Consider the following 16,152-nt stretch of genomic DNA (forward strand, 5'->3'; position numbering starts at 1 on the left):
TCCTCATGCCAACCCTGGGAGGTAGGTCCAGCAGGTAGTGTTGACCCCTTTTGACAGATAAGGAAACTGAGGCTGAGATGAAGCTGGTGAGTAGCTGAGCCCAGCAGCTGTGGCCTTCTTGGATTGACTGAGCCTCAGAGTATAGACCAATCTTTCCAGGTTCTCAGGGAGCAGCCAGGAAGGCACGACCCCCCAAATGGGAAGGGGCAGCCCTGTTGTATTTTGGGTGCCTGAAATGCTAGGTCCTAGAGGCCTGGGTTCCGCCCACCCCACCCCTGCTAGTGTGGACTTGTGTTCTGCTGTTTCTCCTGAGTCACCAGCCTGCTCCTCCCATCCTATGCCCACGTCACATGCAGGAGCAGCAGCGCTGGCACTAGCCCAGTTTGGGGGTGGGGCATGGGTCTGAGGGAGAAGCCTCTTGGATCAGAATTTCAGAGCCCCCCAAGCTTGCCCAGGCCTGTCTCTCTCTCTCTTTCTCTCTCCCCCTCACACACACCTACCCCTGAGCCAGGAGTAGCTGAGCTGAAGACTAAGCCTGGACCCTAGGAGGAAACATGCTTTCCACCTCCCCCTGGACCCGGGGCGTCTAAGATGGATGCCCCAAGCAGCAGCCATTTTCCACTGAGGCCCAGCTCCTTAAGGAGAGCCTTGGAGGAGGGTGTCTGAATAACTAAAAAGCGTCCCAAATTGGTGGACTAGATGGGGACTATAAGAGAGAAAAAGGGAGGGTAATTGATGAGAATAAGGGACAAAATGAACCCCAAGACCCAGCTTTATCACAACCCCGATCCCCACCCTAGACCCCTTGCGTAACCCAGCCCCCCAGAAGGCTCCAACATAACCTTAGCCCACCCATCCTCTCCTCCGTCCATGAAGAGTCTTTGGACACTCAGCCCCACCTCCTGGCCTGGCCCAGCATCCCATCGAGCCCACCATTTCACAGGGTGCCCAAACAGGGGCAAGGAGGTGACTGACCTCCATAGATTTAGACCCGGACCCATATCCTGCCCAGCCGAGGCCTGGCTGGAGAGATGCCAGGCTAGGTTGGGCCCACAGCTGAGCCCTCGGGAAAGCTTTGGGTAAATAGGGAGGTAGCAGGCTAGCCTCAGTCAGCAACCTTCCCACCACCCTCCAGAGCAACGACTATAATCACTGGGTACCTCCCATCCTGCCCTGTCCGGTCCCAACAATTTCCCAGCCCAGCCCCTGCCCTGGGACCTCCCCAGGCCTCCATTCCCTCCCAGCCCTTCCCCATAGCCTTCTGGGATGGAGAGTAGAGGCGGGTGGAGGCTGAGGGGTAGGGCCCCTGGGGCCTGGGGGCTAGGCAGGGCCTATTCCTTCACCAGGAATTCCACCTTAAGGAGGCAGGTGGCTCCTCCCTCCCTGGCCTACCCCCAGGTGTCCCCGCCCCCAGGTGAGCTCAGGCCTGGGCGGTGTCGGCTGTCTCTCCCTGGGCGCGGCTGGCTGGCTGGCTGGGACAGCTAGGAACTCAGCCGACTGACCCACTGGCCCAGGACCTGGTGGAGGGCCATGCAGGGCAGGGTGGTCTGGTCAGAGCCCGAGCCCTGTTGAGCCCCTAGCCCCAGCCCCAATCTGAGGCCCAGGCTGGTCCTGCCACCATGCAGGACAGTAATTTCCTGCTTTCTGCCCTGCAGCCCGAGACCGGGGTCTGCTCCCTAGCCCTGCCCTCCGACCTGCAGCTGGACCAGAAGAACAAGGAGGCACTGGAGGCAGAGCGGGAGCGGCTGAAGGTGGCCCGGGTGCAGGAACAGGTCCGCGCCAGGATGCTCCAGCTGGGTCAGCCTTCCAGGGTCAACGGCTCCCTGGCCAGCGCCCTGACGGATTCTGCAACCAGCACAGGCCTAGACAGCTCCAGAGGTACCCACTGCCCAGGAATTGGAGGAGGGGGCACCAGGGACCCCAGCTGGGCCCCTTGGGCCAGGTCCGAGGGGCCGCAGGGAGGAGGGCGGGCAGCCACAGGCCACCAGCCTCAGGAAAGGCAGGGGGATGGCTGCTCTAGGGTGAGGGAGGGCGGGCCAGCAGGAAGCCTGTGATTGTGCCCAGACTCCAAGCTAGTTCTCTGACTCACGGGGAAGACTTGGATTGATTCAGTCTGGGGATCCCTGGCCCTACAGGGGTGGGGGGGATGGAAGTGAGCTCCTCAGGGGTCCCTGAGCTACTTCTTGCTAAAGTCCTCTCCCTTAGATACACAGGAGGCACCAGCCCAAGTGTCTGCTTGGGACCGTGTCAGGGCTAAGTCTTGGGGAGGAAAGGAGGCCAGAAGTGGGTTTCCTCAAAGCGGTGTGGGTTGCCCCAGAGGAATCCCCAGTCGGACTCTAGTCTGGGGATAATTATGGATAGGGTGAGACCTCTGGGAGAGGTCGACTTCCTCTGGAGCTCTCTCAGCCAAGCTGGGGTTTCCCCCAGTTTCCGATCTCACCTGCTCCCTTCGCTGTTCCCCTGGGGCACAAAGGAACTCACAGGCATGCCCAGAGACAAGTCAGGAAGCCCCAGACCCCCAGGACCCCTCCCAGGGGTTAGGGGAGCCACCCCATCAGGGATCTTTGCCCCTTGGGCACTCCACAGAGGGCCTCAGGCCTCCAGAGTCCTCCTCCTGCTCCAATACTGTGGCCTCCTCTCTCAGCCTCAGCTTTCTCAGCCGCAGAATGGAAGTTCACCAATTGGGGGGCGGGGTAGGGGGTGGGCAGGAAGGAGGCAGCCAAATATGGGCACTAATTACAGTTTGTAAAATGCATCAGAGATGGCCACCCATGGCCAGCCCTGACAATTAGGAGGATGATTATAATTTGGGGGGAGGGGTGTGTGCGGGGAGCCCAAGGGGGGGGGTGTCCCCCCCGGCGGAGCCTCCCTGGCGTCAAGGGGTTAATCTCCCCACCCATGAAGCCTCATTAAACTGGGCTGGTAGGAGACCTGGGGGATGGGAAGGCCTGTGTGGGTGAGGAAGGGGTGTGTGTTTGCCCCTGGGGTGGTTGCTCTGTCTCTGACCGGGCAACGTACACGGGGGGGGGGGGGGGGGGCCAAACGCATCAGAAGAGCTGGCTAGAGGGGATCCCCCAATGAGGAAGCTCCCCCAGTGTCCTGGGCCTCCTTGGGGACTCCAGCGATTCCTCCTCTTTGCCAGTTAGGATAGCAACCAGCCAGTCCAGTTCCCATCCCAGTCCCCTTAAATGCTGCAGCCCTGTCTCTCCTGGGGCCTTAGCCCCCTAGATGGAACAGCTGAGGAAGCAGTCCTTTGCAGCATCTGCACATTGCTCCCACCCACCAGCCTCTCACCAGGGATGCAAAGGGCCTTCTCAGGGTCTGAACCTGCCCCCCTCCCCCTACTCCAGCCTCTCTGCACTAGGGCGTTGTCTGGGTCCAGGCCAGAGCACCTACCACTGCCCTTCCCTGCCTGGTCCCTCTGTCTCACCCACTCACCTGCCCTCTCATAGTCACCTGCCCACCCATCTTAGCATATGGTAATCCCTGGTGCAGTGCTTATCACTTCCATCCCATTAGACTCAAGCCTTTGTTAGGGGTGTGCCATGTGCCCCCTGGAGCCTGGAGGGGACAGCAGGAAGGGGACATGGGGCAGAGAGGAAAGGGCTAGGAGAGGGATCTGACAAGGAGCTCCCAGAATTCTGAGGGAAGACCAGGAGAGGGGCAGAACCCCAGCTCCTCAGACTCGGACAAAGTTATTCCTAGAATTAAACGTGCCGAATAAATGCTCTCTTCTGGCCACCCTCTCCCCATCTCGTCTACCCCCAGAGTCCCAGAATCCGGAAGGGACCTCAGGTGCATTGTGCCAAGCCCAGACCTGAATAGAAATCTCTGACCACTGGGCATCCAAGTGCTCCAAGGAGGCGGCCCCCTTCACTTAGGGACAGCTCTCATGGTTAGAAACTGTCTCCCCAGATCAAACCCAAATCTGGAGGTTCCCACCTCCAAATGTCCCCAAGGACATGGACTCAGCCCTTCACCATCTCAGTGGCTCTCCTCTGGACATGCTCCAGTGTCAACCACCTTCCTAAAATGTGGCCCTTAGAACAGAACACAGTCCTCTGGGAACGGTCTGGCTAGAGCAGGGGACAGTGAGCCTACTGCCTCCTCGTCACCTTCTTCATGGGGCTCAAGATCCCAGGGAGGACTCATGGTGAACCTGTAGGCCACAACGCCCCCCAGATCTCTTTCAGACAAACTGTTGCCTCATCTTGCTCCCCCATCTTAGACTTGGGCAGTTTTACTTTGTGGAACTAAGGGCAAGACGTTTCATTTTTCTCTCTTCAATTTGTTGCATGAGATTTAGAACTAGCTGCCCGGATCTTACTCTATTACCTCTTTACTACATTCCTCCCAGCTTTGTGTGATTTGCGTATTAAATGAACCTGCCTTCTATGCATTTCTCTAAGTCATTGATAAAAAGGTTAACCAGCCCAGGACCCAAAACAGGTCGCTGGGGCCCTCCACTAGAGACCTCAGGCCACACTGACATTGAACCGTTGACTTCTCTGAGTCCAGCCAGTATATCCATTCTAAATCTACTGATTTCTATTATCTTCTTATCTATCCTTCCAGAAGAATAGTAAGAGACCCTTTGTCAAAAACTTGAGCCTTCAATCTAGGCAAACTCTGCCAACAGCTTTCCCCTTGTCTGCTGGCCAAAGTGGAAATGAGCTTAGTCTGACACAGCCTGTGCTTGCTGAAGCCAGGCTGGTTCTCGGTTGATTCTTTCTCAGCTTCCGTTTCTAGATGTCGACCAACTATCCCTTTAAGGATCCTTTGGGGATCTCTCCCAGAATCCAAGTCCACTTAGCTTACGCTTAGTTTGCAGACTCTTCTCTTCCTTTTTTTTTTTTTTTTTTTTGGAAAAAAGAGCCAACACTCATCTTTCTCCAGTCTTGCGCCCCTCCTCCCATTTCCCACAATCTTTCAAATGTCACCGACAGTGGCTCTGTGCTCACGTCAGCCAGTTCTTTCTGGAGCTAAGGATGTCCCTCATTTCAGTAGGGAACTCGAATTCATCAAGGGCAGGGCAAGGCTCTCTGTCTCCCTACTTATCTTGGGGAGCAGCCCTCTATCAGGTGTTTTTGTTCTGTTATTCCCGGTGGGAAAATCTCCCATTCTCCTTGCCTGAGGAAACAGAAACAACCCTGCTGTGAGCCTCTTAGCCATCTCCCTGGTGTCTGCCCCATCCTCCCTGAGCAAAGGTCCCGTCCTTTCTTTGTTCCTCCTTCCTCTCCCAAGAGAGCTTAAAGACAAACCAAGCCATTCGTTGGCTCGGGCCTCTGTCAGTAGCATCAGCTCGCTCCTTATGCCATTTGTCCTGGCCCAGGCCCTGCTCCTCTAGTGGTCCTTTGTGGCCTGCCCTTGCTGCCCTCTTCTGTACAAAATCAAATGGGGTCGGTGAACTCCCCGTGTGGACCCCTCTTCAGGCCACTGCCATTTGTCTTCCATCGTGGAATGGTGCCCCTTTGTGCCTTCAGAACGTCATTCTTGGTTACTTCCCCTCCCTCCAGCGATACTCTCTAGCACAGTGCCTGGCACGTGGTGTTTGATAAATGACTGCTGGCCATCTCTTGCTTGTTCAAACATATTGGCTTGCTCGTTGTCTCCTCCATCAAACCGAGAGCTCATGAGGACGGATGCTGCCCTTGCCTTTCTTTGCATCCCCAGTACTTAGCACAGTGCCTAGCCCAGACTAGACGCTTAAGAAATGCTGACTGACTGATTGACCAATTCCTGGTTTGATTTCACCTGCTGCCTTTAATCCCTGGAATCCTGTCTGGTCTTCCTCTGGAACCTCTGAGATCTGCTCTCAAAAATCCGGGGTGTGTCACATTGTAGCTGCTTCTTTCTGCATCACTGTCTCTAGGAGGAGTAGGCACTCTCTTCCCAGCATTTTGACTTGCATCAGCTAGTTCCTCAATTTAGTCTCCAACAGGATGCCTTCTCTTGGATTCATCCACTTTTGGAAGGGTGGAAGGCAAGGCTTTGGGTAAAAGTGGCACCAATGGTGGGCTTCGAAGGAAGCTAGAATTTTTAAGGGCAGGGATTGATGAAGAGGGGGTATGTTCCAGGGAGGGGGACCACCTCAGAGAAGTGACAGAAATCAACATGAGAGAGAAAGTCCACAGGCTCTGGAGTCAGGTTGAGGATCTGGGTTTGAATTCCACCTCCGACATTTGCTGCCTGCGCCACCTTGAGAAGATCACTTCGCCCCTCTCCATCTCAGTTTCCCTGTGTGTACATGGCAGGTTTAGACTGCATGGACTCTGTGCTTCCTTCCAGATCTAGGTCTGTGATCCCGTCAATGGCCAGAAGCCTAGTCTGGCTGGGGAATGGAATGTTAGGAGACCGATGTGAAATAACCCAGGAGATGTCAACTGGAGCCAGGGGCTAGGGGACTTTGAATGACTGGCTGAGAATTCTGTGTTTTTCTCAGAGGTATTGGTCTAAAGGGGGGCAGGTGCTAAAGAATGTTGAGCATGATTGGACCTGTGCCTGAGGAAGGTTGTCGTGTCAGCTTGTGCAGGATGGATTGGAGAGGGGGGGAACAAGAGGAGGAAAGCCACTTTGGAAGCTAGTCTAGGTGGGAGGTGATGAGAAGCACAGGACTGGAGAGAAAGGGATGGATAGGATGGTTCTGTAAATAGAACCAACAAGGCTTTTCAACTGATGAGATTCGAGGGGTGAGGGAAAGAGAAGAAGGGAGATGACCCAAAGGTGACAGCCCGGGGCACTGGAAGGAAGAACAGAGGGCTTAGAGAGAAAAAAAACAATTCTGCCACTGACATGTTAGGTTAGAGATTATCGCTAGGCTCCTGGGTGGTAGGTTGAGTTAGAAGGGACCCAGCAAGGTGATGTGATTTACTCTGGGTTGCTCTGATAGGAAATGTCAGAGATAGGATTGGAACCCAGGTGTCTGACTCCAGAGTCAGGGCTCCTTCCAGTGAACTACCAAGATGAAGAAGTCCAGCCAGGCAGAGTTCAGGGAGAAACAGTGGGTCTTGGTGTATAGATTTGAGAATCACATGATAACTGGATCCACAGAAGCAAATAGGCTCATTAAGAGAGTGAGTAGGGGCAGCTAGGTGGCGCAGTGGATAGAGCACCAGCCCTCAAGTCAGGAAGACCTGAGTTCAAATCCGGCCTCAGACCAAACACTAGACACTTATTAGCTGTGTGACCTTAGGCAAATCACTTAACCGGAACTGCCTTTAAAAAAAAAAAAAAGTGAGTGAAGAGAAGAGAAGGCTCAGGATGGAGCCTTGGGGGACACCCATGGGACCAGGGGCGAGAGACACAAGATAATCCAGGAGGCCCCAGATCCAGAACCAGGAAAGAGCAGAGTCCCAGAGACCCAGGGAGACCAAGCCCCTGGGAAGAAGGCAACCACAGCATCCCAGGCCACAGAGAGGTTCAGGATGGGACTGAGCCTCCCAGAGCCTGCGAGGAGCCAAAAAGTGAGTGGATGGCAGGGAAAGGGCGGCAGTGGACTTGGTAGTTCTTGGCAAAGGGAAGAAGGGTCTGGACTGAAGCCTGGGGGCAGACAGAGGATGGGAGGCTCCCAAGGATAGAGAGGATGGGGTGGGCTGCAGTGTGGCCTGGACCGTGGCTTCCATTCTCCCAGCAAGGTGATAAATGAGGTCCTCGGCTGGGGGAAGGGATAGGATTGTCCGGGGGGTGACCAGTCCGGAGGTGTTCAGCAGCACAGGAGGAGGTGGAAGAGAGGACACAGACGGTTCAGAGGGTGATCCATGGGCGGGTTTTGGCCAGGCATGAATGGCAGAAGTTCACCAGGACCAGGCACTTAGGAATAGAAGATCTCATACAGTTGGGTTGGCCAAGTTGAGGTCAAGACTGTGAAGGGAGCCAAGGGAGGGAGGCCCAGGGGAGAGGCGGCAGCAGCAGCAGCATGGTGAGAGCAGGACCTGGGTTCTAGTCCTGCCTCTGACAACACAGTGTGGCCTGGAAAGGAATGACAGCCCTAAGACTCTGAGTTGCACCCAAGGTCACAGATGACAGTCTGTACTGGTGGACATAAGCCCCCCAACAGGGGGTCCCCACACTATTGAAATCACAGGCTTGGCCAAAAAAAGAAAGAGAGGATGGCTTGGTCAGATTCTTAAGCGAGAGCAAAGGCGCTAATAAGAGCCTGTCTTTGTCTGACTAACCCCAACCCAGCCAGGAAACCTTGGGCAAAAGTGGGAGGGAGGGGCAAGAGAAGCCAAAGGAAAGGCAGGAGGACAGCAGGCCAGGGGGACAGTGGGGCTAGGGATAAAGGTTGGGGACATCCCTGCTCCTGGAGGCAGAGACAGCAGCTAGCTGCTTTTATAAATTCCATATTCCAAATCTTGCTGAGCAGGCGCTAGGGAGGGCAGAGAAGGGGCCATGAAGGAGAATGTATATGCACTGCCTCCCCTCCCCGGGCTCCCCAAGACCAGAGAAAGTGGACAAAGTTAAATGAGTGCAAAAAGATGGAAAGAGTGGGAGAAGAGGAGGTCAGGGATGAAGGGGAATGTGTTAGGGAGGTCAGGTATTCCAGAGGATACAGGGGAAGGGGATGCTACAGGAGGAAAGGGGATGACTGGGGGGACTACCTGGGCAGACCATGCCCCAAGGCATTAGGGGAAGAGGAGCTGGGAGGGACTCAGCAGCACAGGATGGCAGAGGCACCAGGAAACCAGGGCTCTCACCCTCTTGGCTCTGGCAGGAAAGGACATGGGGCTGGTCAGATTGTTAGTGGCAGTTCCTTTGCCTCTGATCAAGCAGGCAGGGGATGCCATATACCCAGGAGTGCCCTGTTTATGGGCAGAGCCCATAGCAGTGAGACCCTGAGTGGGACTGGGGCTTCAGTCCCATCCTCCCCAGCCCAGGGACAGAGACCATTTTCTCAGATGGTGCAGGGATGCCGGGCTGAGGAGAAATCACCTCCATACCTGGTACCCAGCTACCCACCTGCTCCTGTTTGATGACACACTCATAGTTGCCTACCATGTTCCTTTCCAAGAGGAGACACATCCCCCTGCCCTTAGGAATCCCATAGTGGTGTGGTTCTGAAAACCACACATGTAGGACAATCAGGACAAGGGAGGACTGTGATGATGAAGATATGAAGGTTGTGTCAGTCTGGCTGGTCAGGCCTGAAGGCAGCAGGACCTTACTGGCAAAGGATACTGAGAGAAAGAAATCTGGGGCCTCAAGAAATAAGGGAGGCTAAGGGGCAGCTAGGTGGCGCAGTGGATAGAGCACCAGCACTGAAGTCAGGAGGACCTGAGTTCAAATCCGGCCTCAGACCTAACACTTGACACATACTGGCTGTGTGACCTTGGGCAAGTCACTTAACCCCGATTGCCTCACTAAAAAAAATTTTAAAAAAAGAAAAGAAATAAGGGAGGCTGGATGTCAGCTGGGCCTTGAAAGATGGGCAGAAAGTAGACAAAGAGCAAGTAGAAATGATGTCTTCAAGAGCCATGGAAGAGATCATCCTGGCTGGAGGGGCAGGATCAATGTGGGAGAAGAGTAGAAGATACAACTGACAAGGTGGGTTGGGGCCAGACTGGCATGGAATGCCAAGCTAAGGAGTCATTTTTTATCCTAGAGGCATCAGGAAGCTGCTTAAGATTTTTGATCAAAGTGGTGCCGTAGACAGCCATGGGCTCTAGGAAAATCACCTCTGCTGAGTAGAAATTAGATTAGAGAGTCAGCTAGTTGGAACAGTGGATAGAGCACCGGCCCTGGAGTCAGGAGGACCTGAGTTCAAATCTGGCCTCAGATACATAACACTTACTAGCTGTGTAACCCTGGGCAAGTCACTTAACCCCCATTGCCTCTCGAAAGAAAGAAAGAAAATGAATTAGAGAGATGTGGAGACACTAAGGTTAAGAGATCAGTTAGGGGCCCTTTACAGCATCAACTATTTCATTTCCGCCTAATGCTCGGTAGGTGTTCAATGTCTGTTGACTAGCACAGGCTGGGGTTGGAGGGGCTGAATTCCAGGAATGGCGAGGAGGCAGACCTAAGGTGGAGGAGGGGGAACTCACCAGACAAAAGCCAGTGGAGGAGAGAGGAGCCCAGAGAAAAGGAGGATCTGTGATGTCAGAGGCACCGCAAGTTTGGGAAGGATGAGGGGTGAGAAAAAGTCTGTGGGGGTCTCCTTAGCTAAGAACCAAAGAACCGCAGGGTTGGAAGGGGCCAAAGAGTCCTCCAGTGCATTCCGTGTATAACTGAAATCCTTTTTCAAAATCCTGTGGTCACCTTGTCTTGGCTTAAAGCACATCTCCTCCACCAGACAGCCCCTTCCCTGCAGGGAGCCTCTCTGTAACCTCTTGGCCCTCCCCCTGGGGCCAGCAGAGCAGGGCAGAGCCCACCTCCACCAGGCAGCTCTTCGGTACAGACAGCTTTCCAGTTCCCCGGGGACTTCCCTTCTGCAGACTGACCCCCCTTTCCTCCAGCCCGTTGTCATACTACACAGCCTCCAGGTCTTCCCCCACCCCAGTTGCCTTCCTCAGACGCTTTCCAGTTTATCAGTGTCCTTCTTGAACCGTGGTACCTAGAACTCAACAACGGTCCTCCAATCTCTGTCCCCTCCTGTGTCCTTCATAGGCAAGGACCTAAGGTCTGACTGGCAGAGAGATTAGGGTCCCTGGCGGGGGTGAGGGGGTGGGGAGGGGAGATCTAGCCACCGAGGGGATCAGTCTGGTCACCCAGCTTTCTGCCCACTGACCGCCTGTCTCCCTCCCTCTTCCCCAGGTGTCTCCAGGGGTCAATATCACACAATGCAGTCTGGTGCTGGCTTCAGCTCCCGCTCCCAGGGCATGAGCATGGACAAGGCCTCGGTGAGTCCTCCCCTATCCTCCCTACTCAAGGCTTGGGGAGGCCATATTATTCCCAACCCCTTGGACCTTAGGCCAGGCAGGGTTGGGGGGAGGAGGCCTGGGTTGGACACAGGGGGCTATCCACCCTCCACCCCTACCCTCCTCACCACCTCCTTCCCCCATCCCACAGACTTTCCGGCCCATCTCCAAGCCAGGATATGGGACAGCAGCCTGGTCCTCACGCTCTGCTGTGGACCTAAGCTGTGGCCGGAGGGTGAGCTCTGTGCACAATGGAGGTGGCTTCTATGGGTCCACAGGCTATGTGGGGGCCCAGCCTGCAGTCCCAGCAGCACCCCGGCCTGTCTCCTACCATGACCGTGGGGGCCTTGGCCCCAGGGCTGACTACGACACGCTGAGCCTGCGTTCTCTGCGCCTGGTGGCGGGCCCCCCCGGAGGCCTGGATGACCGCTACAGTGTGGTGTCTGAGCAGCTTGAGCCTCCAGGAGGGGCTTCCTACAGGGCCTTCAGTTATGAGCGACAGGCAAGCTCAACCTCCAGTCGTGCAGGGGGACTGGACTGGCCTGAAGCTGCAGATGGAGCCCCAGGCCGGACCATCCGAGCCCCAGCCATGAGGACTCTGCAGCGTTTCCAGAGCAGCCACCGCAGCCGGGCAACATCCTCGGTGGGAGCTGGTGGAGGCCTGGAGCATGTGGCCCGAGCCCCCTCAGTCCGCAGCCTCAGCCTCAGTCTGGCTGACTCTGGACACCTGCCTGATGTGCGGGGCCTAGACAGCTATGGGGGTCATCGTACTCTACAACGGCTCAGCAGTGGGTAAGCCGCAGGAAGCAGGGGATGTAAGGAAGTAAGGGGGGCTGGGGAGCAGGGGTGAGGGGTGGGGGAGAGGCTGGAGGGGGCTGGGGACCAGGGGTGAGGGGTGGGGGAGAGGCTGGAGGAGGCTGGGGACCAGGGGTGAGGGGTGGGGGAGAGGCTGGGGGGGCCTGGGGACCAGGAGTGAGGGGTGGGGGAGAGGCTGGGGGGTAGGGAGTGGACAGTCTGGGCTTCAGAGATGTTGCAGCCCTTGAAGGTGACTCCCACACACGTGCTACCTACCCTACAGCTTTGACGACATCGACCTTCCCTCAGCTGTGAAGTACCTTATGGCCTCAGACCCCAACCTGCAGGTTCTGGGAGCAGCCTACATCCAGCATAAGTGTTACAGTGACGCAGCAGCCAAAAAGCAGGTGAGGGCCGGGCTGGGCAGGGGAGCCGTCCCTGCCTGACTGCTGCCTCCCGAGGAGCTGCCCGTAACCCATGACCTTGGTCCGGTCCCTAGGCCCGCAGCCTCCAGGCTGTGCCGAAGCTGGTGAAACTCTTCAACCACGCCAACCAGGAGGTCCAGAGGCATGCGACCGGGGCCACGCGGAACCTCATCTATGATAACGTAGACAACAAACTGGCCCTGGTGGAGGAGAACGGCATCTTTGAGCTGTTGAGGACTCTGCGGGAACAGGACGATGAGCTGCGCAAGAACGTCACGGGTCAGGCTGGGGCTGCCCACCCCCCCCCCCACCCACAGGGCCAGGCCCGCCACTGCCAGATGTGCTCATGCGTGTCTGAGCAGATTCATGGCCATGGAGGGGGAGGAGCAGGAGAGGGGAGGGAGGCTGGAGTTTTCTCCTGCTCAAGCCCCAGATGAGGGAGTCAGATTCCTTCCAGAGGGTGGGGAGCCCGCTGCTGACCCCTGATCTCCGACTCTCAGGAATTCTGTGGAACCTATCATCCAGTGACCACCTGAAGGATCGCCTGGCCCGAGACACCCTGGAGCAGCTGACGGACCTGGTGCTGAGCCCCCTCTCAGGCTCTGGGGGGCCTCCCCTTATCCAGCAGAATGCCTCTGAGGCAGAGATCTTCTACAATGCCACAGGCTTCCTCAGGTGCCCAGCCAGACTTCCCTGACCCAGCTGCGCCTCACACATGTTGCAGTCATCCTTGTCTCCAGTCCGATCCTTTGGGGGCCCAAGTGGGGAGACCCAGGCCCATCCTGAGGGGGCCTGGAGGGTCTCTGGGGGGACAGAACTCATCGGCTCACCCCAGTGCCTAGGCCCTACTGGGAGTCAGGATGCCTCGTGAAAGAATCCCAAGCCAAGCTCTCCTTCCTCCAGAGGGGCCTATGGCCTCTGATCCCCCTACTTCTTTGCCCCAGAAACCTGAGCTCAGCCTCCCAGGCCACACGGCAGAGGATGCGAGAGTGCCATGGCCTGGTGGATGCCCTGGTCACCTACATCCACCATGCCCTGGACGTGGGCAAGTGTGAGGACAAGGTCAGCGGGCCCTGAGCCAGGGAGGGTGGAGAAGACCGAGGGCATTCCCATCCCTGCCCCCACCCAAGTCTGTCCTCCTGGGGGGGGGGTCCACCTTCTGATCTGAGCCTTCTCCCCCCCCAACTCCCACTCTCTCCCCGGCTCCATCCCCCACCCCAACAGTGGCTATGACCACTGACCTGTCCCAATGCCCTTAGAGCGTGGAGAATGCAGTGTGTGTGCTCAGAAACCTCTCCTACCGCCTGTATGACGAGATGCCGCCTTCGGCGCTACAGAGGCTGGAGGGCCGAGGCCGTGGGGAAGCCGGGGCCGGGAGGCCGGGGGAGGTCGTGGGCTGCTTCACCCCCCAGAGCAGGAGGCTGCGAGAGGTAGGCAATGAGAAGCAGGGAGCCCTGAGAAAGGCAGCTGTTGCCCTTGGGGAGCTTAGAGGCTGGGGAGACGGGGGGTGCACTAAAGTTGATAGGGCCACCTATCAACCTCACAGTGCAAGCCTACAGGGCCCATTTTACAGAAGGATAAACTGAGGCTCAGAGATGCAACACTAGGCTGCACAGGCTGGAAGAGGCAATCCTGGATGATTTTGGAGAGAGATCTGAGGAGCGAGGGGCTGGGGAGCCAGTGAGGCAGAGGGAGGAAGCTTGAGGTGGGCAGCATGGCCAAGAGCAGAGTGACCCTCGGAGCAAGGGCTTGGGGGAGCCATGGTGGGGATGGGGAGCTGGAAGTGAGGAGGGTTCCCCATCCTAAGATCCAAGGGAGGAGGGGAGGAAGGAAGCAGGGAAAGGGGTACACTCTGAGAGCTGGGCCTGGGCCTCACAGCCCCCTCACCTCCCCAGCTGCCCTTGGCGACAGATACATTGACCTTTGCTGAGGTCTCCAAGGATCCCAAGGGGCTCGAGTGGCTATGGAGCCCCCAGATTGTGGGTCTGTACAACCGACTTCTTCAACGATGTGAGCTGAACAGGCACACAACAGAAGCTGCTGCCGGAGCCCTGCAGAACATCACTGCCGGGGACCGAAGGGTGAGGGCCTGGGGCCAGAGGACCAGGATTCAGGCCAGGGATGTATAAAAACAAGAGAATTGCAGAGAGAGAGAGAGAGAGAGAGAGAGAGAAAGAGATAGAGAGAGAGAGAGAGAGGGGAGGAAACACTAGGGAGCTGTGGGTGACCCCTGGTGGAAAGTCCAGGGGCAGCGGGACATTCCATCCTGGGGAGGAGCTGATTTGGAAGATCTGGGGGGCAGAGGGACACTGGGAACCCCCAGACCCCTCAACCCTTCCTTGCCCCACAGTGGGCAGGTGTGCTGAGCCGCCTAGCCCTGGAGCAGGAACGCATCTTGAACCCCTTGTTGGACCGAGTTCGGACAGCTGACCATCACCAGCTGCGCTCACTCACTGGCCTCATCCGAAATCTATCACGGAATGCCCGAAACAAGGATGAGATGTGTGAGTCTCCCTCAAGGTCCAGGGGCAATGATTCCCTCATCCCCTGTGTCCCAACTGGCTCATGGCCTGATATTACTGCTCTTGTCCTGGCTGATGGGCCAGAGGGGAGGAAATGGAGTTACAGGGGGAGGGGGGAATGCTCATGCAACCCTGGCTCCAAGAAAAGGAGGTGTTTGGGGAAGCTGTCTGACACCTTCTGACTTCTGCCCTCTACCCATGAGGGAGGCAGCCACCAAGGTGGTCAGTCATCTGATTGAGAAACTGCCAGGGAGTGTTGGGGAAAAGCCTCCTCCAGCAGATGTGCTGGTCAACATCATAGCAGTGCTCAACAACTTGGTGGTGGCCAGTCCCATCGCTGCCCGTGACCTCCTCTACTTTGATGGCCTCCGAAAACTCATCTACATCAAGAAAAAGCGGGACGGGTCAGTACCAAGCCCTGACAACAGGGGAGGGAGGCATCAGGAAGTGGGAGAAATCAGATTCTCCTCTCCCTAGGCTGGGGTTCTCCTCCTCAGGCCTCCCCACCAGCACCAGCTAATGCTCTCCACTCCTCCCCAACAGGCCTGACAGTGAAAAGTCCTCCCGAGCAGCCTCTAGCCTTTTGGCCAACCTGTGGCAGTACAGCAAACTGCACCGGGATTTCCGGGCGGTAAGTGAACACGTGCTGAGCACACTGAACACTGCTCAAGATATAGGATGGGGGCAGAAAGCACCCAAGATGACATGGGAACCTGGGAGAACAGGGAAGAGACAGATCCATTCTTTCTGACTTGACAATGCACTCCCATTAACTCATTCCTCTCCATGTTGCAGAAAGGCTATCGGAAGGAGGATTTCCTGGGTCCATAAACCATCTGAAGAGGAAAAGGTGTGGGGGAGAAGGGGGCTGAATGGACCCCTCCCCCACCACTGCATGGGACTATCTTGGCTTGGCTCTGTCCTGGCCTCTTGGCCCCTGGCCCTGTCTCCTTGGACCTGTCCAGGTCTGGCCTCTTGGCCCCCACTGCCATTTTGGGTGGGGTACTGAAGCAAGCTGACTGCTTACAGAATGGTTCAAGGGGGAGGGCTTGCACTAAGTACATGTCCAGCACTTGGGGGAACTTTGGGGCCTTTGGGGTGAGCTTGGCTATCAAGATGGGGCAAAAGCCCCTGGCTTCTGGGTGTAGGGATGCTTGGGAATCCTTTGGTGTTTTAGGGGGGCTCCAATCTCTGGAGGCCACTGCTGCTATGGCCCCAGTGTCCCCCAGGGACTCCCCAGTGCTTGGTACAGGGAGTAGCTGGACCCAGCCAGACATGACATACAGTCACAGCCATGGATTGGGGGTCAGGGGCCCGAGGCTGGCCTGGGAGGGGCTGGAGCTGGGGTTGGGTCAATAAAAAAGACACTGGTCTGGTGGGTGTGTGTTTGCATTTTCTGAGAGGAACCCAATGGAAGAAGCAACTTTTGCTGGGACAGGCCAGGCTGGATGAGGCCCTCCCCAGGAGGCATGGGCCCTACTGGTTGCCAGGATGTCAGGGCTGTCACTGTAGAATTCTGACTGTGGCTGGGGATGGGGGCAGATTCTCTGGAAA

The 16,152-nt window shown here is 56.7% G+C and overlaps 1 protein-coding gene across 2 annotated transcripts; it reads left to right on the forward strand.

Annotated features, from left to right (window-relative positions):
* Positions 1 to 1,462: 1,462 nt before the first annotated feature.
* On the forward strand, positions 1,463 to 15,976 carry PKP3 (plakophilin 3). Of its 2 annotated transcripts, none has more exons than XM_027860141.1 (13): positions 1,463 to 1,878; positions 10,753 to 10,838; positions 11,008 to 11,648; positions 11,935 to 12,058; positions 12,151 to 12,355; positions 12,577 to 12,751; positions 13,021 to 13,138; positions 13,336 to 13,506; positions 13,972 to 14,157; positions 14,427 to 14,580; positions 14,810 to 15,002; positions 15,142 to 15,229; positions 15,394 to 15,976. In XM_027860141.1, the coding sequence occupies exons 1-13, from the start codon at positions 1,620 to 1,622 to the stop codon at positions 15,427 to 15,429; spliced, it is 2,436 nt and encodes an 811-aa protein (XP_027715942.1). In that variant the 5' UTR covers positions 1,463 to 1,619; the 3' UTR covers positions 15,430 to 15,976. The 2 variants fall into 2 exon arrangements, with proteins under 2 accessions (XP_027715942.1, XP_027715943.1); XM_027860142.1 differs by lacking the exon at positions 1,463 to 1,878 and adding an exon at positions 6,261 to 6,444.
* The last annotated feature ends 176 nt before the right edge of the window (positions 15,977 to 16,152 follow it).

Source organism: Vombatus ursinus, unplaced genomic scaffold (genome assembly GCF_900497805.2).
Source record: "Vombatus ursinus unplaced genomic scaffold, bare-nosed wombat genome assembly UNPS02014176.1, whole genome shotgun sequence".
Taxonomy (NCBI): Eukaryota; Metazoa; Chordata; class Mammalia; order Diprotodontia; family Vombatidae; genus Vombatus; species Vombatus ursinus.